At 40.3% G+C, this 27,488-nt stretch overlaps 1 protein-coding gene across 3 annotated transcripts in view; it reads left to right on the top strand.

Annotated features, from left to right (window-relative positions):
- The window catches only part of EPHA4 (EPH receptor A4), a 135,738-nt gene that overhangs the window by 69,864 nt on the left and 38,386 nt on the right, over positions 1 to 27,488 (top strand). For all 3 annotated transcript variants that reach the window (XM_057503494.1, XM_057503495.1, XM_057503496.1), the window contains exon 6: positions 6,852 to 7,190. In XM_057503494.1, coding sequence (XP_057359477.1) covers positions 6,852 to 7,190 — 339 coding nt within the window. The remainder of the gene's footprint in view (positions 1 to 6,851; positions 7,191 to 27,488) is intronic.

Here is a 27,488-nt window from a genome sequence, read left to right on the forward strand (position 1 = left end):
TCAAAATTCACACACACTAGCTGCTTACTCTGCATTATAACCTGTCTTTGAGCTGGAGAGAGATTTAACAAAGCTTCTCTGAAGAGTTGTGGGTTTTACAGCTAAGGCACTGAAATATTACTGACAGTCCAGAAGTTGTCCCCGATTAATGAAGCCTTATGAAATGGAGTTTGAGACCCAGGATGCCTCTTCCTCAGAAGTTATGTCTTGTGCTGGTTGCCTTGGCATTTTGGTAGGGTGACAGTAGTGCTTAATGAAATTGATCATTTAAGAGTTACATTTCTGCCCATGCTCTTGGAGCATGTTTTTTTCCACATCCAGAATTAATTTCATGGCTCAGGCATTGAATTTTAAAATGGTGATTAAAAACCAGTTAAATATTAAAAGTCTGATGCTCTGGAAACCACTCTATACATTAGCCCAGCCACTTCGGTTTCCTGTCGACTGTCTCCTTGCCTTGGTTGAAGACTTGACTTTTTTCCCACCTCTCAGATTGTGATTGCCTTTTTTTTTTTTTGATCCACTTTTGTGGCGGGCAGGGCTGCTATGGTGGTGATGCTTCTGAGGAATGAGATGGTTGGTTGGGTTAAGTCATTCATTCATTCATTTATTCAGCAGATACTTAATAAGCATCTGCTATATGCTTGATGTCTTTCTCTGGGCTGGGGATATTCTCAAAAACTAGAAAAAAGATCCCTGTTCTCAGGGAGCCTCTGTTATAATGGGAATATAAATAATAAACAGGATGATTGAAACTTCTCATCAGAAGGAAGAAACAAAGGATAAAATGATAGCATAAATGGAGGAAAGGTGAGAATTTCACTTTGCGTGGGAGTAGCCAGGAAGGAGGAGGGAGGTAGGGCCTGAAGTGAGTCCCATCTCCCTCTTCTTCCCCACCCAGGGTAAGGAGGCAACTGTTGACAGAGCCAGGAGAGAATTCCAGACAGAGCAACAAAGTCTAAAATATTTGATTTGCGTGTTTAAAGTTGTGTTAACAGTGTATAAATTTTAAACTGGACTCAATCCCTTGGTCTTGGAGTCTTGTTAGCACTTTAATTCCAGTCATTATAAGAAATAGAAATTTCAGTTTATATGACATATTACACCATGCATCCACATAGATCTGAATCGTTTGGCAGAATCCACTTCTAAATGCAATTGTCATAGCAGGTTTCCATCTTTTGCTGAAGTTTCAGTTGCTTCCTATAAAGATGAAAAGTGCATTTTGTTGGCTTCTGAGTTTGGGTTGGGGTACATAGGATACAATTAACCTGACCTGGACTTTCCAGAAATGGTTCTTAACCAGACTACTCCTTCACATTAGAGGCATTTATGACTTGAGGTCCAGTATTGGCTGATCCTTTCTGAATGGCCTTATTAAGGCTTATACAGATTTCATGTGAATATGTAAACATCAAATTGTCCTAAATGGGGCTATTTTAAATCCTGAATAAAGCCAGCAAGTCTGTTCTCTAAACTACTCAGGAATTACACTTCAGTCTAATACAGTGGTGGGGAAGAACTCAGATAGGTAGAATTACTGGAATTTTCTTTTATACCTGGAATATTGCCCCTGTCAAACATCATATTCACTTAATTTCTCTAGACAGTATGTGGTTCATTTCTGGAAGCTTATCTATTTCCAGAGGAGAGCATGTGATAGGTCAAGGAAGATCGAGATTCCTTTTATGTTATAATATGATATGATCTTTTATGATATTATAGTCTTTTGCTCCTACTGTAATTTGGCTACAATTTCTTTAAGACTTCATACTGTCAGACTCCTGTCAACTGAATGCAAGTTGACATCCCACTAGAGAATAATAATTACCCATTGTAGCACCTTTCACCAGTACCTGCTGTGTGAAAGTACTTCACACCAATACAGAAAGTATTTCACACCAGTGAAGCGAATGGATGTTCATTAAATTTCTCCACAGTGGCAAGAAATAAGAGTTTCCATTTCTTTCAGAGCAATGATACACTCAAGAACTAGGCCATAATATCTCACAAGTTTTATTTCTTCCTTAGTGAGTGCAGATAGGTATAACTTGGACTTTGGAAGCCAGAGTTGTTACCAGGGGCTGTACAAAGGTGTAAGTCAGGGGTTCTTGGACTGAGCTCCATAGTTAGTTTCCGGTGTGCTTAAAGTCCCTAGAATCCTATGCAAAATCATGAGGATCCCTGTCAGCACCTTTCTGGAAGGAGAGTGCATTGTTACCCGCAAATTCTCCATCACAGGAGTTGCATACTATGGCCTAAGGTCAGATTAAACTGCCTCTGTTTTTGCAAATAGAATTGTAAATGATTCATAGCTTAAAGATGATTACGTTTGACTTCTGATTCTGGTACAGCTATTACTTACGCCACTAAATTATGTTTTATCTAAAGATAAAAATTTAAAACAGTTTAACATGCCAGCTCCATTCTTGGAGGCAGAGAGAGAGTCATAGGCTTATATATGGATCCCATGGGGCTTTTGCAGATAAAACAAAAATGGGAAGAAGGAGCATTTGTTTTCTCTTACATATACTTAAGTACTTGACTTATATATTTTAAAATGTCTTAGTTTTGACAATAAAAATGTAGAGGAAAGCTGTAGTTATATAAGGGCTAACAAGGAAAATGCCAGCCTATGAAAACATTAAAATTAACTTTCTTTAGAGATAGTTTTCCATACTCCATGTTTGAATAAATCATTAACAGAAATCAAGATAGAGAAAGAAAAGTCATAATAATAACCGATCCCAAATTAATTTTAATTGATAAGAGCTCACATTTTAAATTCCCAGCCCTTCTGGCTGGTAATGGAGCTATAAAAACAAGAGAGAAACATTCTTGCTCTTATATCCTCCTCATACTTACCGAATCCCCGAATCCATGTTTAGCTTCTTTAATCTCTCATTCCCCTGGATTCCCTGCCCTTTCTTCAACTATCTAGAAAAGCATCAAAATGAATCAGAATTGTATTTTTTTCATCATCTATGGCTGGTGACAAATAATAAATATTTGCTGAATGAATAAATGATTCCACAGTCCCTCCCAACAGAAGTCACCACTAATACATGATAATATATAGCCTTCCCTACTTTTCCAAAATATTTTTAAACTATAAAGAGGAACTTGAATTAAACTAGTTAGTTGAAATACTCTTTCACAGGGTTCAATGTTAATGAATCTGTATGTGAAAAGCTGAGTGAGACAGCTTTAGCTCTGAGAAGCTCGTGTGAATTCACACACTTGAAATGTAACACTGTAGGTAGTTGGGCTAAAATGCATTAGAGGACGTCGTTAGTTTTCCATCAGTCATTCACTCATTCATTGACTTAACAAACATTTATTGAGCTTGCTTTGAACCAGGTATCATGGTAGACATGCAAATGATGAAGATACCAATTCTTGTCTTGAGAAATACATAGACTGGTGATAGAAACAGATAAAGCAACATACCTCTGAATAGCAATATCCCATTGCACGTTCCAAAGTAGGAGATGGAAACAAAGACCTGTGATACGGAATAATACATAAGCAGGATTGCTGGCCATTCCTTTATTCAGGGTAGAAATGGGTAGTTTTGGAAAGTGTAAATTCCCTAATATTCACAGTGACCTACAAGCTCCTTGATGGTGTTATGTATTCGGTAGATGGGATGTTAATACCGAGACTCAAACATGAAAACAAACAGTACAGTTATTCCACTTTGTTATAAATCTCATGTTGTAATTGGAGACTGACTTGGAGGTGGACATATTTCAGAATAGAAAAGCAATCACTTGTCAGAAAATTATTCCTGAATATCCAGATATGCTACTTACATAAACAGAAAGATAATCTAAGAGTGAAGCTTTTTTTCCTCTGGACGCCTTGTATTTGTGGAAGGAGCTCACATTACTCAGAATGCTGTTTTCTTTTCTTTCTAGCCAGATCTACAGGCAGTTGTTCCAAGATGATGCTGTTAAATATGATTGTCGGGTCCAGATTGACTTTTGGTTGTATTAAAGTTTGTACTTTTCACATCTTGAGAGGAAAATACTCTTTTCTGAGGAAGAGATTGTCCCTCGGAAATGGAAACACCCTTGACATATTTATTATCTTTTAATTGGCTCCTAAGAGTGAAAAGAAAGCCACAGTCTTGCAAACCCATATAACCGCCATTATGATTTTAATTTATAAGCATGCGTCCTTTCGTCCTTTCCCAGGGCTTTGCAGGACGACGTTACAGTCATACTGGGTGCATGTTTCTATGACTCCTTCCTCAAATACCATGTCATAGTCCAGTTTCTAACCTCATGTAACATCACACTGAATGACAACAAAACGTAAAACACACGCAGTACCGATTGACCCAAACTGTTCATGGAGGCAGCCTTGAACTTGAACCTGCCTAGTCCTGTCTTCCCTTGAGCGTCTACCCCAGGGCCTTCTCTAAGCATCGCTGCCCAAAGGAAGAAGGCCGTTCCAGGCTACCACTTGCTCTTGGGCCAGCCCTCCATTTTGAAAGTCTGTAGCATCTTTCTATTTTATTTTCACAGAGCCGTGTTATATCTCTGAGACCTGTGACCATTTAGTTTTCTGCTCCATTTCTTCTCTGTTTAGACTCTGCCATGCCCCGTCCTACATACTAATTACTGACCTTTTGCTTCTTCAACTGCTTGATTCATTGTGTCACATTTTCCCACGTGAAAGTGGACTAGGAACCCTTGGCAAGGGGGTTAATGGATTTAAGAGTTGCTCCGATTTAACCCTGGAAGTCACAGCAAAATGAGAAACCAGTGGCTGACCCATTTTATAAACCAAGCTGTGGTTTGCTTTAGCTGCAGACGACTAATGGATTTCGCCACGGAGGCAGGCATCTGCAGTGTGAACAGGATTGAAGATACACACTCTCTTTTCCTACTTTGCCACTCACATTTTGGCTGAAAAGTACTGCTTTTGTTGTTGTTATGCCTTGAATGGGGCCACATGGTGGAGTGGAAATAAACCCAGAGGAGAAATTAGTACTTCTGAATTTCAGTAAGATTCTAGTCACTAATTAGATTTCATGAACTTTCAGTGTTACGGGAACCTCATTCCGGACCTCAATTACCTCATCTTTAAAATGAGGTTGTTGGACCAGATCATCTTGAGCATCTTGTCCAGCTCTAGGAGTATGTGATTTTAAATAACTATTCATTTATTCAAAAACCAATTCCTTGTCTTCATTGTATTTCAGTCAGTGTGCTAAGGACCAGGGATACAAATTTGAAGTCTAAACAATAAAGACATTTTTGTATTTTCTCTGTGAGGACTTCTGTGGGGGTAAATCTTTCCTTTTAACATATATTTTACATGTTTTTCCTTTAAGGGTCACAGAATGGGGACCAAGTCTTGCCACTAAGAGAGGTTGTTGGTAATTAATCTCAAGGTGAGATTGGGAGGTCCTGCTTACTTTGGTAAAACAGTCTTCAAGTAAGCTGTATAAGGAGAAAAAGGGAAGTGAATTTCTTAGCGTTTACCCTGCCAAATCCTGTAGCCATTCATCAGCATGAGCTAAGTCGTAAGTACAGAACATTGATGCCCTCTTCAGAGGTTACTTCTTCCAGTGCTCTGTCAATGGCTGCTTTGGAGCAGTACTTTCCATTATGTTTGACTGGATGAAGTATCTTCTGAGTTCATGCAGGCTTCCAGTTAGCTTCCTTTTCCTGAGGAACAGGGACAAATTTCTCTCCAAGCAGTCATTACAAATAAATTAGGAGTAGAGTAGATACAGTGAACAAGAAACCACAAATTTTCATTAAAACTTACTTTGACTCTCTTCGTGGAAGGACAAAACGGGAGAGGGAAAGGAAACGAGAGGGCTTTTTGCAACTGTCTCATTGAATAAGTAGTTTCCATTGGAGTGTGCCAGGTGTCTCTTAAACCTTTAGAACTGGGTCAGACCTGGAAAATCCCTCCCTCTTCTCCCACTCTGATTCTCCTCCAGTTTGTGTCTTAACTTCTTGGCACATAAAGACTAATTTATAGCAAGAAGCAAGAGGGTTCATCATGCTTCTGTTGTCTTAAATTTTGCATTACTATTTTTAAACCACCCATTACATTGCCTGTGACCACTTGTCCTGTTTCTAAACGGCCACCACTGCCATTCATATTTCAGAAGCTCTTTGATGCCAGTGGGAATTAGCATGCTTAAAAAGACCTGGCGCAGCCCTGGTTAGTTGAAGGGCAAGATGTGGGGCCTGGGAGCCTGTGTACCATCCCTGCCTCAGTTGAGATTCTCAACGACTGTATCTTTAACATCTCTGAAATGAGGTTAAACTAGTTCTTGCTAATTATTCATATATGGCTTAATCTTCAACTTCCATGCTGGACCGAAGAAGTGTTATCTATACAATCCAGTTAATTTTGTTCCATATGGATGATGTATTGTACTTAAGAATCATCATTTATCTTCAGAACTGTTATATAAGTATTAATTTACCAGAGTCCCATGACAGCCCTGGGAACTAGAATCACATTTCTGTAACCTGTTTTTCAGATGATAAGATTGAGACTAGATAAATTACAAGATTTTGCTGCTACTGGCATAGAGAAAGTCTGGACTTGGAGCCTGTTTGATGTAGCATTGCTTCACATCTCAGAATGGCAGTCGATGCAACACTTGTTTGCACAGGAATAAGACTGACCCTCACATGTATAACCTCCTTTCATATTGTTCCCTTAGAAGATCTCTTTCTCTGGCTTGATTTGCTTTTTTTCCTTTCTTTGCCGAATGGGCCCACCTTCCTTTCCTTAGCTGCAGAGAATAAGATAAACAGAGATTCCAAAAGGGTATTTCAGTTCTTGGTGTGATAATATGTCTTCTCTTTCTCTAGGTCCACCGTCTGCTCCCCTCAACTTGATTTCAAATGTCAATGAGACCTCGGTGAACTTGGAATGGAGCAGTCCTCAGAACACAGGTGGCCGCCAGGACATTTCCTACAATGTGGTATGCAAGAAATGTGGAGCTGGCGATTCCAGCAAGTGCCGACCCTGTGGAAGTGGGGTCCACTATACCCCTCAGCAGAATGGCCTGAAGACCACCAAAGTCTCCATCACTGACCTTCTGGCTCATACTAATTACACCTTTGAAATCTGGGCCGTGAACGGAGTGTCCAAGTATAACCCTAGCCCAGACCAGTCAGTGTCTGTCACCGTGACAACCAACCAAGCAGGTAGGGATCAGAGCCTCCGTATTGTACAATCTGAATACGTATGTATATGTAGAGAAAAGGGGCTCATTATGTTGGTAACCATGAGTGATACTAAAATTCTGCAATTGCTGTAGAACCACATGGATGGAATTATAAGCCTGTGAGCTGTGTTATAATACAAAAGCCACCTAGAAGAAAGGAATGCTTTTTCATTCAACAATTCCTTTTTTGGACACCAACTGTATAGGCCTTATCCTAGGTGGAGATTAAATGAAGACTAAGACAGGGTCTCACTGAAGGGGGATGACAGTCTAGTGAGCTGGGTCACTCCAGGCTAGGTGTTTTTTTTTTTTTTCCTTTTGTTTAACTCTTTATTTCTTCATAAATAAAAAGTATCATGAATTTTTCTCATTATATTCTTGATATAAAGGAATGGTATTTTATGATCATTAGTATGTAAGAAGATACCTATTCTATATGAAATCTAATTGTGGTAGTCACAGATCATTTTTAATTTACTTAGGCTACTATGGTAGCAGATAAATATTTTTTTTTGAGAGGGCATCTCTCATATTTATTGACCAAATGGTTGTTAACAACAAAAAAATTCTGTACAGGGGACTCAATGCACAGTCATTAATCAACCCCAAGCCTGTATCTCAGCAGTCTCCAGTCTTCTGAAGCATAACAAACAAGTTGTTACATGGTGAACAAGGTCTTACATAGTGAATAAGTTCTTACATGGTGAACAGTACAAGGGCAGTCATATCACAGAAACTTTCGGTTTTGATCACGCATCATGAACTATGAACAATCAAGTCAGATATGATTATTCGTTTGATTTTTATACTAGATTTATATGTGAATCCCACCTTACTCCCTTATTATTATTATTTTATTTTATTTTATTTATTTTTTCGGTGTTTTTTTAAGAGATTCATCTTGGCCATTTTAATCACAAGGCACACAGTTAGACCTCAGAGCATTTAACAGATTATTTCGGATTACCCAGTTGATTTTAACTAATATACAATGCTTTGTTGATATCGGCTGTATTTTCCAACCCAAGCATTAGTAGCTCTAGTTTTGGTCTTGTTTTTTTACTTAAAATTTTAAGAAGTAATCTGCACGAACCTGAACTGGAATCACCATGTAAATCTGTGAACTGTGAATGGTTAACATGGAAAGTTTTATTTGCTTGGTTGACAAAATTTTCTTAAAACACATACTAGCTTTACAGCAACTTTGGTAGAATCCATAATTGACAAGTGAGGGAGGAGGGTGAATTCACCCCATTTCCGGCATTATTTTCCTCTTGAATCCAGATGACTAGGAAACATGTTCTGTACATGAAGTGTTTCTGTTGAGTGGATGGCGAAACTTCCAAAATGTTGAATACCAGGTATTTCAGAGAGCAGATCAGAACCTAGATTTCTAGACTGCAGCTCCTTACCTGCTCGTCTCCTTTACTCCCTGAAAAAGTGGCCACACCCCTAGTGCTCCTTTTCCATTCTGGGTTTCTGCCACGTGTTTCTCATTGCTGGCTCCCTGTTATTTATTTCTGAAGAGTTAAAGGGGAGCAGGAAGAAAGGACTACGGTTTATCTTTTTGTGAGGCTCTTAACACCAAACTTCGCCGGAAAAGAATTATAAATTGCCAACAGTCCTATCACCTCTTAACTGCATTTTCTCTTAAATGAATGTTTCAGTAAGTGCACTCAGTAGTTAAGTGAAATATATCTGTATTAATTGATCCCATAGTGAGAAGTATTCCAGTGTCCCAGTCCAAAGCCATTATTTTTCCACTTTCCTCTGAACTCTGTAGAATAAATAGAAAGTTAAGACTTGGGGGAGCACTTGGAGCTGGAATGACAGATCTTACTGGAAGGTAGCTTCAATTACACAAATGCAGCCAGTCTTTAAAAATAAGTGGTGTGAACAGATTATCTGGTTATGCTTTTGTTTTTTAATTTCTACACTTTTCAGGTTATAAACACTGCTAGTTGTAATTGATTTTATTTTTCTGCAAAGACTGGTATGCTTTAGGAACGTTTGATAGCATCACAAGTTACTCTGTGATTGCCAGCTTTTTATTAGTTCTCTTTTGGAAATACTGCACATAGATCCTGGGAAACACACTGGTGCTGCTGCTGTTTCTGAATTACAGGGAGCCAGCAAGGTGCAGACCGATATTGTAACCCCCGGAGAATCTGGTTTATGACCCAGTCAGTGTTCTTATGTTCAAACCCATGTACCTCACAGCTATCAGCCCATCACTACTTTGTTTCCTCAACTGAATTAAAACAGGGAAGGGACCTTTTGGGGCCTCCAGTGTACATGGTGAAGTCATTCTCTTTGGCAGAGAATAGCCTCTGGGAGACGTGCTGAGGACAGGCTTGGCTCCCACAGATTTTTGTGTGGAGACATCCCTGACTGGATATTTAAGGATTCAAGCCAAGGGATTATGTCAACCCCTACCAGACCAGAAGGTGCAAGGAGTCTGAAGAAGACAGGCTAAAATTCCTCCAGAAGAAGAAAATGCACAAAAATATTATGAGAGAGGGAAGGAAAAATGCCAAAAGTTTCATTAAAAATAGGTATAGTTCTTTCCAATCTAGGAGAGAGGTAGACAGGGAATTCCTCTGACATAGTAAGGTTTTCTCTGTTGTGGCGAGCAGTCCTGCCAGGAGGCTTGCCGAACAAGACAAAATTCCAGCTCCCTCTTTTAATTTTTGTGAAGGGTAATGCTGGGAAGCTGTTCAAAATTAAAATTAAATCATTCAATAAGGAAACCTCCTATGTGGCCAGCTGGAAAGCTTTCACCTAGCAGAGAGAGCTGTGTCTATGCACAACACCCCCTCATTATTCTACCACGATTTGGAGCTCACGAATTCAAAATCATTGGGATAGTTTATCTTTGATGAACAAACCCTGTCTTCATACTAGTGCAAATTAAAAACGTGCAAAATTCTGAGTGAATGTAGCAACCATAAACTCTCCCAAATCTCCCCTGAGCATATTTACATAAGCACAGTTATATTCTAATTGCAGTTCTTTCATTTCATTAAATTAAATTCCTCAGGGACGTCGGTAGGCAATGTTGTCTCACTCTATAGGGAATGCATAGAATAAAGGAATGCTAGCATTTACCACCTGAAAGCCACAAAGGTTTGTGGCTGGCTCTCCCTTTTTGCTGATTTCACAGATTCCTTCTCTCATCAGCAATGTATTCAAAACACAGACAAACCCAAAACCTCCTACAATTGCTGGTTTTATCGTCCCCACTTCTTGAGACTTTCACCATTGAACAGCTCCCTCCATAAAGGTGAAATGACTCACCCAAGCTAATGTCAGGGTCAGTACTTGAAACCTGCTCCTGAAAGGACAAAATTGCTTTCTTTTAAACTTATTAAATTAATAGCGTTCATGTATTCAGCTTGGCATTCTCACCATTGGTGAGACCGAATTCTGAAAATCTGGGCATGGAGATGCAGATTTAACTGGGCTTTGATCATTTAGTTGTGGAATGTGGTGTGAATGGGCTGGTGTTCTCTGATGGATATTTAAACCATTCTAACCCAGATCTTATTGTTGGGGTCTTAGAGAGCTACTAACACCCTTTTCCTCCCCTCCTGAGTTCAAACCCCATTGACACTCAAGACAAGACAAAGGGGACTCAGGATGTCTGCTTTATTGCTGATGGACGGATGTGAGCCTTGTGTCTGTGGCCAGAAGCGCTGGCTGTAGTGACACTTGCCCAGTGTCACCCAGAGACAGTCTGGCTGGACTGGCTGACTGCAGGCTCCCTGTAAGGGTCAAGCCCGGACTGCTAAGGTTACCCAAACAGGTGCTCTGCACAGATAGGCAGGTACGAGAGACGGGGATGGGTGGGCTGAGACTATAGTCCTCCCAAGTTCTCTTCATAAGACATTACCCCCTCCCGCACCCCTCTCCCCCACCCTGCGCCAGAAGCATGAAGGAGATGTGGGAAGAGGGTTAGGGTGGGGAGCTCTAGCTGAAGTCACCGGTAGGAAAACATCAGACCAGGAAAATGCAAGTTCTCCCTGAGCCACTTTCCTACATTACAGTCCGAAAGGAACAGTGCGATTCCCCTTGAAAATGCTTATTGCCCTTCCTTCATCTTCTCTCCTGTAGCCACAGTTCAGCCTTTCATTTAGGAGGAGATGTTCTGATGTTTATGAAAAATGAATAAGCAGACTGCTAGCTGATTTGTTTTCTAGATGCTTTCCTTCGGCTTACTTTTATTTAAGGGGACCATCTCGGGCCAGTGAATACAGGATGTGTCACTAGGAGAGAGAAATGTTCTGTAAATGAAACACGGTTTTCCTGGCCGGGCAACAAAACTGTGAATATTTCTGCTAAAAATGCTGTGATGGTGGCCAGCAGTAGATCTTCATATCATTGGGTGCGTTTTCACCGTGCACCCCCAAACTCCATACCTGTCTTCCAGTTACGGGTCTGGACCTACTCTAGGTGGTTTTGTTTTTTATAAATCATATGAACCCCTCTGGGTGGTATTCTCTACTAACCCCAAATTGTACCTGGGTCAGTGATAACATTCTTCATTTTTATTGTGCATATGATACTGTTCTAAATACTTAGCAGTGAAATCATCTGGTAATTTCTGTTCAGCACAGCCAGAGTGCCCTAATGACAAAGACCTGTTTTAGTACTCCGAGTTTGGAGTTCAGATACTCAGTGGATGACATGATTATTTGAACATAGCTGATCTTCAAGATCTTTTCCAATTCTAAAGTTCTGCAATTCCAAGAATATAGCTGTGAGCTATGATCATGAGGAAGAAGAACTTACTTCCTTTTGATGTTCAAAAATTAGCTCCAAAGGCAATTCCAAGAGGGAAAAAAATTCCAAAAATGCTTGTGCAGAGTTATCAGCAGGCATTTGAATCCTACGTCCCTCCCTCGCTCTAAACCCCCACCCTGCCAAGGTATTTACTTTGAAGGCCAAAACAGTGAGTAGTTGTCCACATGTATTCCCTCTCCAAACACATGGCAATGTCTGGATGATTTGGGAGGCCACCACTGGGAGGGGTGTGTGTTTTTGCATCTAGTGTGTGAAAGCCAGGGATGCTGCAAAACATCCCCTCATGCCCAGGACTGCCCCCAACAGGCAAAGAATTATCTTTGCTGAAATAGCCACATTGTCAAAATTGAGAAACTGCTCTAGTTTGAAAAACAGATTTCATGACTTCACAGCAGTGCACACCTGCTAAGGGTTCCATTGTCAGCCTGTTTTCACTTGGATCCACTGCTCTGTGATGAGAACATAAGGCTCTCAGAGGACTTTCTCAGAAGATGGGTGATTATACAAGGCCCTTTGTTGTCTCTTGGAAGAATCCCTGTTGCTTTGCTGTCAGGTGAACTGGTGCTATTTGTTAGACTGGCCTTGTTTTCTAGGATGGACAATTAAGAAAACTGCAAGAAAAGACTACTCCAGCAGTAAAGGGGCAGGCCCCTTGCTGTAATGCCACAGCACAGGACATAGTAGACCCTCAATACTTGTTTGTTGATTAACACATGTATTTGCAGTAAAAAAATCAGTGAACTCTGTTTTTCAAGTAGTGATAAATTTAATAAAACCAAAATAACGAGAAGAGAAAACAAAATAACTAAGTACAAGAGGCAAACCGTCTTTTATTACTCAACTGGTAAGTTCCCATTCTCTCTTTCTCTGCCATCTTTTAATTAGATGCATTATGTGTTTGAGTCGAATAACGGAGAACAGTGGGAATTCTCATCCCCACTGGGTGTAATTACTACCTGTCTTCTCGAGAGTAAGAGGAGAGCTTCAGGGAGATGGTGAGCAAAAGGGAAACATCTTAGCACAGAGTTAGGTCATGTGCTCCAGGCATGGTGGTGTCAGGTTTTGTGGGGTCGGAAGCTGGACAGTTTTGGTGTTATTAAAAAAAGAAAAAAGCCCTACAAAAGTACAAATATCAGATGAAGAACAGAGCTTTGAAAAGGCCCCATGCAAATTTCAGTAACTTCAGTGTGTACGCTTCTGCCTCTGACTAGACTGCAGTGAACGCAGTTGTCAGGGACTGGGACAGTTGTGTAATGATGCCTGAGGAGAAAGGATTAGGAAGAAGGGAGAGATTCCAGAAGTCCAGTTTGGCCTGATAAAAAGGCACTGGAGCACAAGGTCATCCCAGACAGGTTCTATCCCATGGTTAGTTGTGAGTGACAGCCCTGGAGTAGGCCTAAGATGAACAGACAAGCAGAAAGCACACTCCTGGTGATTCTGAGAATGGTAGTGGCATACTGAACCCCAGTGAGTTGTGCAGGACCTAGACTTTTCTGTAAGCCTGAAGGGGAAGGGGTAAATGCAAGCTCTGTTGATATATTGAGGCATGAATATCTAGCTTCTCTTAGTGCCCTAGAGCAGAGGGTTTGGCAAACTCTTGATCCTCCACCTGGTGTACATCCCATAGGAATGGTTTTTCAGCAGTTAAAGGGTTGAAAATAGTCAAAAGAAGAATATTTTACAACATTTGGAAATCACATGAAATTCAAAATTCAGTGTCCATAAAGGAGTGGTGTTGGAACGAAGCCCCTCTCACTGGTTGATGTGTTGTCTAGACTCTCCTGTGGGACCACAGCACCGTGGAACAGCTTCAGCAGAGTGAGCATGTTAACGGTCTCGTTCTTCATATAAAAAAAAATTGCCAATCCCTGCTTTGGGATACTGTCAAGAAAGAGGACTAGTTAGAAGGGAGTTGCAAAGATGTCGAAATGCTGGCGTCCTTTGTTGCAAACCGCTCAGGCAGTACATGGGGTGGATTAACAGGTTAATCCTACATTTTTGAAATAATTTTGATATTTGTCAAGGCACCTTCTCTTTCAGAGGTTTTGACTATGTAAACAAGATTTTACAAAAATAATTGGGATTTCAAACATGCCTGCTTTCTTATGCCACAAATCGTTTCTCAGTGACAGGTTAACAGTAGGATGCTGAAGGTGCTTGACAATTCTGGTGAGGCAGTTCTCGGTTCTCTAGAAAACGTGCGTCCTTAGCACTGTTGTATGGTTCCTGGATGCTGGCAGCAATTTGCTTGTTAGATAATCGTGTGTGCTGTTCTTTTGCATTGTCCCCTCACTGAGATGATTTCTAGTTGGCCTTTGATCTCAAGGAAATCATGTTATGCTTTCCTTACTCCTAAGAAATGTAAAGGAAAAACACATGATGAAATTAGCGAAATCTGTAAGTCAGAAGTCTTTCCAAGGACACTTCTTAAAACCCTTCGAGCATAATAAAGATCAGAGAAGAAATAAATTAAAAAAAAACCCTCAAACAAACGGTGAAGCAATTGCACTGAAGGATTTTGCTGAGCTGTTTACGCATCCTCAGTCGTTGGTATGTCCATCATTAGGACCTCTGAAGTGGAAGATGGGTGGAAAGTCCTTTCTGTGCCTGGGTAGTTACAGACCTGAGCAAGTATACAGTGGGCTTCGGAGAAGCCAGACTGTGGTTTTCTCATTAAGAGCTCAGATGCAGCCACGGGCTCCTGGTTGAGTTCATAATGTCTAAGAAATGAACATTTAAAAAATGTGCAGTGTGCAGTACAATTTCTTTCCTTTTCTTTTTTTTTTTTTTAAGAGGGAACCACTTCTTGATGCTGACTTTATACATATAATAATTTCATGTCTCTGGAACATTGTTACCACCTCTATGATTATTAAGCATACTCACTTACTATGATCATAATTAATCAAATAAACTAGTATCTACTAGTTTATACAATGGTACAGACAAACCTGTGTGGCACCAGGAACCATGAAATTGTATTCAGGGTGGGTGCCACAAGTCCTGGTAAGGACACAAAAATAAATACCTTCCAGAAATGCTTGCTAAATGACCCAGCCTCCAGGTCCGGTGAGCAACACAGGCAAATAGTGTGTCTATAGAGCTTACTGGCAATTCTTGCACATAAGTAAAAACTGGGTTGCATGTTTTTTTGTTGTTGTTGAAGATGTGATTATTCATTTTAAGAAAATAAAAGTTTTATTTTTTTATACACTCAGGACTGAGAACATTCTTTTTTCCTGACTCCTTTCCTTTCACTTATACATAAACACACACACACACGTTCACTTGTGAGAAGACAAATCCATTCATCGAGCACCCACCCTAAAACACTTGACAGTCTAATTCGGATTTGTTTTTCATTTCTCAGGGTAGAGTTTGTTACTTCACACCCGACCACCAACTTGTACACCCTCTGGAGAAGATATCAAGAGGTTTGAAAAAAAAAAGTGCCTGACTGAGATGAGAAATGAACAGTGCAGAACTAGCAAAGTTTTTAGACGGGCTCCTAAATTGCCTCATTGTCACTCCAACTGGTTAAATTAATTGGTAGCTCCTCAGAGAAGCCAGAAGATACTCTAGAGTCCAGTTTGCAATTGAGCACCCACAAGACGATTCAGAGGGACTTTGTCAAAGCTTCCATTAAACCCCCACTGATGTCTTTAAAGAGGTTTTTCCTTTAAACACCAGGGAAATGAAGAGCTGTGCTGCAGGACTAATCCTGCATTGAGAGATCTGAAATCTACAGGGACTAATGGAAATGCCTGTCCGTGTCTCCTGGCTAGGCAGTCTGCTCTGGATCTCAGCGTCCTTGGTGCGCTGTTTTCATGTGGGTGTGTAATGAGAGAGCATGCTCTGTGTTGCCTTCAGGTAAAGACTTGTGACGATTTTTGTAGGTCTTACATTTTACTCTGTCAAGATAAAGCCTTAGCTCATCCATCAGTACTAAAAATACCTCTTTTTTAATGTCTTCCTCCAGTGTGCACCATTAGCCCCTGACCACACACACACACACACTCTCTCTCTCTCTCTCTCTCTCTCTCTCTCTCTCTCTCTCTCTCTCTCTTACTTTTTCCTCCTTTGCCTGTGCCAGAAGAATCAACAGGGTTCCACAGGCTGTCCCCAAACTGCAATAACAGAAAAAGAGAGGTGGTGCCAGACATCAGTGTGTTCACTTCCCTAATGAACACTGTAGTTTTCTTTGGGAAATGTCACTAATGATTTGGTCCCACACGTGCAGGTGGGTACCCAGTGTGCCGTGGCAGCTGGTTGAGCAGTCAGCAGAATGGCTGCCAATGTAGACACATAGCTGAAGAAACAAGTCTTGCCTTACAGTCCTCCTTTCTCTCTTCTGATAAATTGGTGAGGCCTCCCTAAAGGACCTCTACTGTGGCTATCCAGAACCATCTCTTGTATTTTTTGTGACAAAGTACACGGACTACTTTCTGTAACATAATCTATCTAAAATACCTTATGGATAAGATGACAGTGGTTTGAAATAGTTGTTCAGTTTTGCCGTCACTCTTGGAAGGAGGGGGAAGAGGGAAGAAGAGCAAGTGGGGGCCACTCCCCTTTGCCTGACATCTTCCAAATACTAATCTATGTGCATGCATTTCTCAGGTAGTTTGGGCCTCACTGTAAAAAAAAAAAACCCTTTTCAGAAGGCTGTGGGTAAGATAATTTAAAAAAAAAATCTTATCCAAGGGCCTTTAGTTGGTATGTGCACACCAACAAGACTTAAACATGTGCCTTCACTTCTCAGTGGGTGTAACTAGGGACTTGGCACCGGCAGGTTCACTGTGTATAGCGAGTCTGGGTAAGATCCACCCATTAGACAAACCCTGAAAGGGGCAAGCTCACCGTGGCTTGGTGTTGTCTAGATAACATACTGCCAGCTGTAAATCTGTCTTCTGAATCAACCCACTTTTTTTTTGTTAGTGTAAGAAGTGTGTATTTTGAGCATAATAAGTGTGAACATGGAGGAGAGCACAGCTCCCCTCCATGTTCCTTTATCAAAGTCAGATGCGCACATGTAAGCAGGCCAGGGGTTTTGAATATGCAACTAGCCGAAAGCATAATCAAGTGTTCCTTCCACTCATCAAGGTAATCTTTTTATTCATTTGAAAATTGCAGACAATCCTAAAAGTTGTTGTGGAGCCCTTGCTTTCTTTGAAACCCACTGAACCTGATCCTGATCCTGATCTTACAGGGCTCTAGGAGAGCATGATTTCAGGAAGCTTTCTGTTTCTAGGAGAATGGTTTTTGGAGGCTTGGGAATCCTTGGAGTTAGCATCATTTACAATCTCCCCATGTAAAATAGGGGTGGGACTGTCAATATAGTAGGTAATTGGGATTCCTGTTGCTTTGTTTTCCATTGAGAGCAAGGACTATAAATATATCCCTTGTTAAAATTAAGATTGTCTTATAACCAGAAGAGTGGTCCTAGAATTTAAAGAGCATAAATTATGTTCACAGCCCTTACTGGAGAAACCCATGCCAAGTAGCCAACTAACTCAGGTGTCTCTCTAAGAGGCTGGTGTTTTTCTTTATACATAATATAGAAAAAGTATTGCATGGGCAAATGATAGATGAGAAACCTTTAAATTTCATTGCTGAACTCTTCAGTGGTATAACTTACGTGTATGTATTCATTGAATCGTGGCCTTTTCTCTTTCTCTCCTTATCTTCATCCCTTCCGATTCCAGGACACACATGAAATACTATCATAAAACTGCCCATACTATGCTCCAGTGTCTAGAGACCATGCTCTGGGACTCTTTCTTGGTGAGATATTGTTCTAATGAGGTCCTTCTGGTATTTACAGATTGACTTCTGGGTGGAGCCAGCAATACTGCATTTCACACTTCAGCGAGTCATGATAAAGAGAGGCCCCAGTGAGATGCTGTGAACCTCTTTGTTAAAGAAATAAAAGAAAAAATCAAGTCCTAAAACAGTTAAAGCGTTTGTAATATATTCTTTGTTATTCCTTATGACTACAAAAGTCATCTTGCATTCTTAAACACAGATCCTGTTGGAGATATCTATTGGCTCTAATAACATTTTAAAATTTAATAGCTCAATTGTTTCAACTCAGTCTTACAATGCCTGTAGGAGTTTAAACTATCTGGCACATAGAGTTTAGTTTCTGGCTGATAGTCAAAAAAAAAACACAAAACAATTAATTCTATGGTTGCAAATTACTCAGCGTAAAATCCCATCTCATACAATTATGCTCCTTTTCCTAACCTCTCTCATAGCTCTTATGAGAATTGCCAAAAAGATAGAGGTTCAGGTAGGAGGGTTGCAAGAATATCATTTTGTGGCCACATTTTTTGGGAGCATAGCATGTGGTGACCATTTGTATATGAAGCATTTTCAAAATGTGTTGGTTGTCATTTAACCCAAAAGGTCTCTATCTCTTCTTCTCTCCACTTCCCCAGTCACTTCTTTGTGCCTGTCTACATAGTTAGAAACTGGACAGGAAAGATTTGGCTGTGATGAAAACAAAGGCTTCCATAGGTGGTAGTAAAAACCACCTTCTCAGCATTCCATGGTTCATGGATATTGTCCTCTAAATATTTTTGTTCCTATGTTTAGAACTTTTCCAGACTTTCAATGCAGTGAACTAGAGTGGGACTAAGATGGACAGTCATAGTATTGCTCTTTTCCTGTTTTTCTCTCTCTCTTTTTTCCTAATTGTACATTCTACTTTATCACCCACAGCCATTCCTTCTCAGCATTCAGCCATTTTTCTTTAAGCCAAGTCACATAGAAAACATAGATTTGCAACCAAAATTGCATTGAAATGTTTCCTCTGCCTGTTTCTCCCTGTCAGTGATAATCTGTAGACTATAATTTCATGCTCCAGTTCATTGTCAGATATTTTTCACTTCTGTTTTTTTTCCCCTCTATTCTGCTTGTGTGTTTCAAAATGATTTAAGAGAAAGTTGAGTCACAAAAAGTACTTCCAGAGATTAAAAAATGACAATGGCTTGTGCAAATGTTTACCATTTAAGGAGCTTATATCCTCAATTTCTACCAATCATGACTTTTTTTTTTTGAGCAGCCCATGTATTTTTTTTAAATGACCATTAGGAAAACTAGGTATCCTGTTCCAACTGTATATATGATGGGGGATTTGATGGATCAGAAGATGACTAATGGGACTCTAGCCCTTTCTGTCTTTAGGTCACCTCCTTGAATCTGGACTTCATCGTAAGTGGTCTAAGGCCTGACCATCTGGCAGCCAATTGAATGTCTATGGTAATGGAATTGGTCCCAGTCCAGATCAGTCGACAGGTGTTCACATCATAAGTGACACTAATTGACTTGCTAGTCTTTCAGTTTGGAAGATGGCAGACCATCACCGAGACAGTGATGGGGAAGGAGTTATTCATGTTATGTTTAGACTCCATTGAAAGCCAAGGACTTCAGCACCTTGAGCTGGCACCAGCCTGGCACCCAGCAAATATACTTGCTTCTTATGGGTTCCATTAACTTGAGGAATGGAAAATAGAAATCTGATCTCAAAAGATTTCCAATAACTCAGAATGGAGTTATTTTCTCTTCATTTTGTGCTGTAGTGATTAGAAGCTGCCTGTGAAAATTATATGTAAGGAAGAAGTTGGATTCTGGGTCTCTATAATAATATCTGTCAGGCTATCCCATTTAATTTTTAAAATGTTTTCTTTGTTTTGGGGTGGATTACCAGGTCAAGTGCTATGGTTGATACTCTTTGATGCAAAGTTTAATAAGGTTATCTTCAGTGTTCTTGTGAAATGGAAACCCATGTGTAAAATGAATTTTGAGATCCTTTTAATAACATAAATTTCGAAGCATGGAATTAAGAAGCTTCATCCAAGACATAGTTGTTCGTGCTGTTCCAGGTATCAGAATCCAGAACAAGATACCATTTATCCACTCTCCCTCGGGATCATGACCTGAGGATGAATTGGCCTGACATGGAGATTATTAGTAATAGTATTACTAATATTTTGTCCCCTGAAGATTCCTAGGCTTATCTAACGGCCTTTTTTAAAACTGCATAGATGATGCGAGGGTCCATGTACCAAGTGGCAAAGCCACCCTCCTGAATTAGTTAACACACTTAAAAAGTCAAGATGACAGCAGCCACAGTGGGTCTATTTATTGAAGCAGACAGGCTCTTTTTTAGCAGAATGATCAATCTCTTACCTCTTTCTGAAAGGCTTTTCAGGGGTAGGAAATCGGCAAGCATCTGATATAAAGTAATGAATAAGGCTTTTTATTGGTCAGTTTCTGGAACAGGCTTTTAAGCATTTCTGCCTGTAAATGTACAAACCTGAGTGTGGAAAGTAAAAGGCAAGAGCAGGCATTTACTGGGTGCATCCATCTTCCTGGCTTTTAAGAGTCTTTGTGATTAATACATCTTTAATTGGCAACTGATCGAGATGCTTCCGATGTCAGAAAGCTAAATGTTACAGCATTGTCTCATTGGTTCCCAGCACAGCAGGACGGTTAGCAGCTGTCTGAGTAACAAAGAGTACCGGAAGCCCACAGCACAGCTTTTATTTTCCATACTGGGAATGCCTGACTCTTCCAGGGGAGCTGACAGCTAAAGCAACAGAAACCTTGATTCACAGCAACTAATCCTCTCCCACTCTCCATGCTCTATTTCTGAGAACCTTTCCTTCACACCATCCTCCATATTTCAGATTAATTTTGGAGAGCACTGTCAGTCAAGGAGGATCTCAACTTTTGTCTAGGCCTCGTGGGTCTCTAACTTGGTTCTAAAACTAAGAGTTTATAATAGATACTTTTTAATCTACTGAGGCTTAATGAGAAGGTTCATCTTTCTAAAGGCATTCCAAGAAAAAAGAGTTTAAGTTTTCTGTTGTCACTAACTTTGCCCATTTTCTTATCTTAAAACAGTTGCCTTGCTCAGGCAGATTCCTATAAATTGCCTTTCAGTAGGAAGACTTGTTTTCCTGTTTGCCTCAAAAAGGCATTCGTACTTAGCAGGAAATACACACCGATCCTGCCATGTTTCTGTTGGCAAGTGTTGGGCTGTCCTTGTCAGAACCTGCCAACAAATTTCTTCATAAGCAACTAGAAAGTAAAACAAGCCGCTCTCAGATGAAACAGAAGACACACTTGAAGTGCGTCAGAGACCGTCGGCTGCCCTGTCAGCCATTCCCAGTTAATTCTGGGGAAAGTGGGCCTTGGTTCCAAGTTGGGCAGTCACTCACTTAGTTGTACAGTTAATTCCACAAAAAGTAGCTCGACAACTTATGGTGTGGTTATACATGTAGTAATGCTGATTCAAAATAGTAGTTATTTTTAAAAGGAAAGCAGGCATTTAAAGTAGTGCCTTTTTCTTTACTTCAGAGAGTAGGGATTGCTGTATGGCTCAGGTACTAAACACAATGATTAAAGAGTGAGATAAAAGCCCTAATTTGCAAAAACTTAGGTCTTTCATGAGAACTTTAGATCTTTACTTGGAAGGATAATTAAAAATTGTGAATGGGTCTTTCTAATACTAATTTTAATATTTCATCTTTAATACTTAACAGTTCTGTTTTTCTAACCTTTTTATTGTGAAATACATATACATATGGAAAAGTAGACAAGATGCAAATGGATAATTAGTGAACTATCAGAAAGCAAACACCTGTGTGGCCATAAACCAGGTCAAACAATAGAACATTGCCAACTTTCCAGAAGGTTCTTTATGCCCCTCTAGCATTTCCCTGACTCCAAATGCTGTTATTTTATCCTAATTGAAATGTTCAATTTTAAATGATTCTTTTCTTAGCTCTTTCGGTACTTCTAATATGAGGTGTTCATCACCAAAAGCTTTAAGCTTTGTCTAAGAACAGGGAGCATGTCTAATTTACCTCTGGATTTCTGGAAACTGAGAATGTACATTGATAACCCTGTACCTAACATATAGGTAATCAAAGATTTGCTCTATTACTGATCCTGGCCATGCTGTGAGAGAGCAAGCCATTACATCCAAGTCTCTACTTTCTTAACAGTGAAAGGAGGTGAGAGACTAGAAGCTGTTTATAGATCAGAGTTTGAAAATGTGGGCTCTGGGACTTGATTTTTGAATTCATCACTTATAAGCCATAACTTACAGCATGTTCTTCAAACTCTGTGTACCTTATTTTCATAACCTGTAAAGTGGGAATATTAGTAGAACCTGCCTTTTGGGGCTATTAGAAGGATTATATCAATTAATCCATGCAAGACATTTAAAACACTTGGCACGTAGTTACTCAATAGGTGCTAGTTCAGTGTGTTGTGCGTGTGTGTGTTTTCAGACATGTAATAGGAGGATCCCGTACTTCTGAGTCAGGCAGACTTGGGTTTAAAATCTCACTTTATAGCTTTGGTCAAATCATTCAGTATCGTTTTCCTTCCTGAGTTTCCAGATCTAAAATCAAAGGGGATAATTATACCTACCTCAGAGAATTGCAAAGAGTACATGATGTCAAGTATATGAAAGTAACCTGGCAGAGGAGACTGCTGGCATCTTTTTGCTCCTTTGCCCGCTCTTCTGTGTTTTGCTCTGATTCACAGGCTCAAGTCTTCAAATGCGTCAGCTTTTAACTATTCAGTGAAGACTAAACTAACTCTTTTCTAAACAGAAAACTCAACCAAGCCATTTTGAGAATGCTGCTGTTCTTCCCCATCTAACATTAAGACACAAGCTCTGTCAAATCTTTTAGCCCGGGATTTGTGGTCGTGCTGAATTCCTTCACTGTTCGAGGACCTGTGTATGGGAGTGTCCCTGCGAAGTGGCAGTCTGCTCCTGGGATGGCCGACCTTGGGCGGGCACCCACCAGTCTCCTGTTCACAGAGGAGCTGGAGGTCTCAAGAGGGGACCTGACGGCCACTCAGCAGCTTTGAACTGCAGTTCAGTCTTCGGCAGGCCATAGGACTACTCCACTGCATGTTGGTTAGTTCTTACATGAAAGTGCCTCTTTTTTGCTGAATGGCTCTGCTTTACCTGAATGAATACCTGCAGTAAACCCCAAATGTTGGTTAGTAAGCTGACACAATAGAACATTATTTCTTGCTCAGTGGTTACACGAACCATTCTACATGTAAAGGGGTCTGGGAAATGTAGTCCTTGTCTGTGCAGATCCATCCCAGAAACGGCCATATATGGAAGGGGAGCTCACATCTGTGGGCAGTTAGCCACAGAGGACATTCCCCACACCTTTATCTTTCTTACGTAAACATTTAACATGAAGGTTAAAAACAGAATCTCATTCTGTTAATTAGAAGGTGGTTAATGCTGTCTGTAAAGGATTTGTCTAAAATAATCTGCCCATTTCTCTGGAAAAATAAGTCAAGTATGAGTCTGAGCTAAACATTTGGTAAAGTCTTACTCTTGGGTCACATAGTTAAAGAACTGTTAGTGTCCCCAAATCAGATTCTGAAAACCCCTGGAAGTGTGATTCTGTTGAATCCTCTGTAAGTGTTACTGTGCCCTGTTTTGTTTCATAGTATTTGTTTAAAATAGACTCTTAGGTACTGACCTTGGTAATCACTTTATGGGTGAAAAAATGCTTCCCTCCTACATTTTAAGTATAAGCTTAATTAATATTAATATTTCCATATTTGAATACCAATGAATTCCATTTAATTCAGTCTTCCAGAGGTTTTAAATGGAGAGTTTGGTTCTGTATCTTTTGTTGAATAGGAAAATATGTATCAAATTTGGAATAGTCAGATGTTTCTGTACCTTTTTGTTTGTTTTAAAAATAGTTTCACTGCTTGACCATGAGAAAAATGTGCTTATGAATGATGAGTGGCTAAAAGTTCTGGAGTGCAGAGCTATCTATATTCCTTACAACACTGGCGATGTAACCAGGGAGGGTGGATGGGGTTGAGTCTTTGAACTATTTTTACCCAAAAACTAATAGAGGGCTACCCCCAGCTAATTGAACGCAGTACAGACGAGAACCTTTGTACATGAAAGCCCTTGTCCACTGTTAAGTACTATAAAATGCCGCCATGGTACCAGTAAAGAAAAAGGTACTCAGTGTGTTTGGTGCCATAGGTAGTGTGAATTGTGGAGGAGAAATCTTTCCCTCCCTTTGGTGGGATGTAGAAGAAAGCAGTTAATATCAGCGCCAGAGTTCTTGGCATCTCTGTGACGGCAGAACCCTTAATCACAAGGATATCATTAGTGCTCTGAAGCATTTAATTTTGATGCTTGACAGCATTTTAAAATGCACAGACCTTTGATAAAGAGCAAATCAGAGTTGAAATGAGAAAGAGGGAACAAAAACCACCTTAAGCTTCAAGAAATTAAATTTATATATTCCGTTTGCATTAAGTAGAGATATGGATAAACTGTGGGTTAGTTTTCCTATCAGTGAAAGACCCCTTGGGTAAACATCATCTCTTTAAATTCAGATCCTGTGGAAGGAAACATAACCCTGCAGTGGTTAAGAAGTCATCTTCCTTCCAACACAGGGCATTGGGTGCTACTGACAGCCGAGGCTTGCTTGGGTTTCTTGACTTCAGTAACAGGCTCTTTTCACCCTTCTTTGCCCACACTCTGGAGATCCTTCATTGCATCTGTTTGTTTCCTGTCTTACTCCCTGTGCTCCCCACCTCAAATTCCCCCACACTGTGTTTTGCTAGACCCAAGGAAACACTTGCCTAGCCCACAAATTAAGGTTTGTAGTGAGTCCTTCCTGCCTTTCTTTTTTCCATGTCTCTTTTTCTCTTCTTCATCCTATTTGGGTGTCACAAGTACCAGACTGCTGCAGTAAAATGACTTGTAGGTGTTTAATGGCAAGTCATTGAGGAAGTGAATAAAAGAAAATTGCAGCGCTTGCATCGGTGGGGGAGCAAGGAGAACTGCTGAGCTTTGAACCAAAGAAAGTGAAATTTACCATTTTCTTAAAAGGAACCACCTCTGTTTGACATCAAAGCATCTCCTGTAATTCTTCGTTGTGAAACATACCACTGTTAGAGAGTCGTGATAGAGCCTGTAATCTGTGCTGTTTCTGTTTATCAAAAAACACACACAGCGGTAAAACCCATATGTGCCTCTGGACGCATTGCGGCCTGCTCTCAGACCAAATGTAGCCATCGGTATGTAGCGAATAGGGATTCTATTTAGAAAGCATTCTCAGTTTCTCAGGGATATGTGGGATTTTGAATACAGAATTATTTGAAGGGAGGAGAATTTATCTTGGCTTTCTAGTAGAAAGCTCAGATCATTCAGTCTCCAAGCTTCTGTGAATGTTTCCTTATGACCTCCTTGGTTTTTGCTCTATCTTTAAAAAGTGGTATTTTATTACCATTTTACATGTTTCCAGTGGGTGTTTGAAAAGACACTGTTCACATGCTTACCTCACCGCCCTTACCCTGACTGCAGAGGGCGCTCTAGTCCATTACCTTGAGCCTTCAACAATGCCATCCTTTTGGTGGGATATTAGCGATATATGCGAAGCTAATGGTTTCTCTGGGCAGTGGCTGATCTTGTGCACACTGGTGTATCTTAGGAGATAACTCTGGTCTTAGAAAATAAAGGGGTTGCTTAGGGCCCTTTCTGTATTTAGGATTATGACTTGGGTGGGGAGCAGAAATCTCAACACTATGGCACCTGAGTGGTTAGGAAGCCAGAACTATTTGCATATGCCTGCCAGATAGAGAGAAATACTGATTGTCAACACCTTCATCAACCAAAAGAGCAGACCCTCAAAATGTTGCCTATAACAGGTGCGGTGAAAACTCGTTTTAATGTTAACTTACATTTGAATGACATTTTACAGCTTGTGTGTTCAAAAAAAGTTCAGAAGCGTCCCCTATCTCTTAGAAAACAGAGACTCCATTTGGAATTGTCATTTGCTTCACTCCTAATTGTCAATGTCACAGTTAACCTAAATAGCAAAACCGAACCCTTGAAAGGTCATCCAAAACAGGTACAGATAAAAAGTTTTTGGGGGATGACTGACTTCTGCTACTTCATATTTAGAAAATGTTTTCTGTGTACAAAGAGTTTTTTAGATCTATTTTAACACTTTGGGTCAGTTTTATGCATTTGAAAAATGTATCGAGCACCCACTGTGTGCCAAACATAAGCTTGAATAGTGGGGATATAGACATGAACCAGATGACGCCGTACCCTGATGGAGTGGATGGTATGATAACTTATGTGACTGCATCTGGAAGGAAGGTGTTGTAGGAATGGGAGACAGTTTGAGTGACTTGCCCAAGATATAGCAGCTGGAAAATTTCAAAACCAGAATTTTACCGCAAACCCTTTTGAAATTAGTTGATTTTCCCACCAAAATAGTGAAGTGAAGAATGCTGTAAGTATGTGGATGAAATATATTTGCATCTTGACTGCATTCCACAGGTGCTAGATGAGCCCACCACCCACCAGGTGGTGGTGACCTCCAAAAAGCCCACCCACATTTGCAGCAACGAACTTCTGCTCAACCAGCCTTGCCCTTTTTTGCCCCATGTTTGTCCCTTGAAATCTTGACCATTGTCTACCAGCTTTACCTCCAAGCCCTTCCATGGTTCTTCCTGCATTCCACAATATACTCTTCCCTACGCTGACTTCTTGTCTCCATCACTGTCTTTATTCAGCCAAATATTACGTAGCATTTTAAACATAATGCCTATTTAGCTTTACTTTGGATTTTAAGTTCCTCAAGCAAAGGCTTACAGGACATTTGTTGAATGAGTGAACGGGTGGGCCAACATGGTTTTTAAGTAAAAGGAATAGGAAATAGGGGACATGTTTTAGATTCAAAACTGCTAAAATCCCCTCTAAAGTGATAGGAAAAGGTGGTCTCAGACACGGGCATCTCAAGACAGGAAAATGGACATCATCAGTCGTTAGAAATTCTGTTTCTAATATTTGAAAATTGAGGTCTTAGTTGAATTAAATTTCAAGCCTTTTTTAAATGCTGCCCTCTAGTAGTTCTCGTCTTTGTGAGTTTTATATCCATCAGTCATCTTTCTGCAGCCATACTCCTGTCAAGTAGCATGACCAGCTCTCATGGTATGTCAATTTCTGGCCATTAAAGAATGCCTGCTTATGTCCAGTGGCATAAAACTTACCTTCGGTCCAACAGCTCTCCTATGAAAGAAGTCTGTGGGTGGGTAGTCTACGATGCATCAGTCTATGATGCATCTCTTTGTTTTAGTGAGGATACTTGTACCAGCCGGCATAGTCCTCCTGGCCTCTCTGACTCTTCGGCCTGTGTATTGTGTATCCAGAGACACGGTATGATGACAAGACGCCCACCTCTGCCTTCTCCCCATCGCCATGAGAGAGTTTTGCTAAGAAGAGGGTTGGCAGAAACGGTCTCTTCTTGATACTAGAATGCCTTCTATAAAAATCTCCACATCTTTTTTTTCAATGAAGAAGAAGCTAAAGGATAAGATGGTACTTAATTTGATACCAGGGATTTTATTTGGTTCAGCTTTGTTTGCTTTTCCATCTTTGCCTTGT

The sequence above is a fragment of the Manis pentadactyla genome, chromosome 6 (genome assembly GCF_030020395.1).
Source record: "Manis pentadactyla isolate mManPen7 chromosome 6, mManPen7.hap1, whole genome shotgun sequence".
NCBI classification, from domain to species: domain Eukaryota; kingdom Metazoa; phylum Chordata; class Mammalia; order Pholidota; family Manidae; genus Manis; species Manis pentadactyla.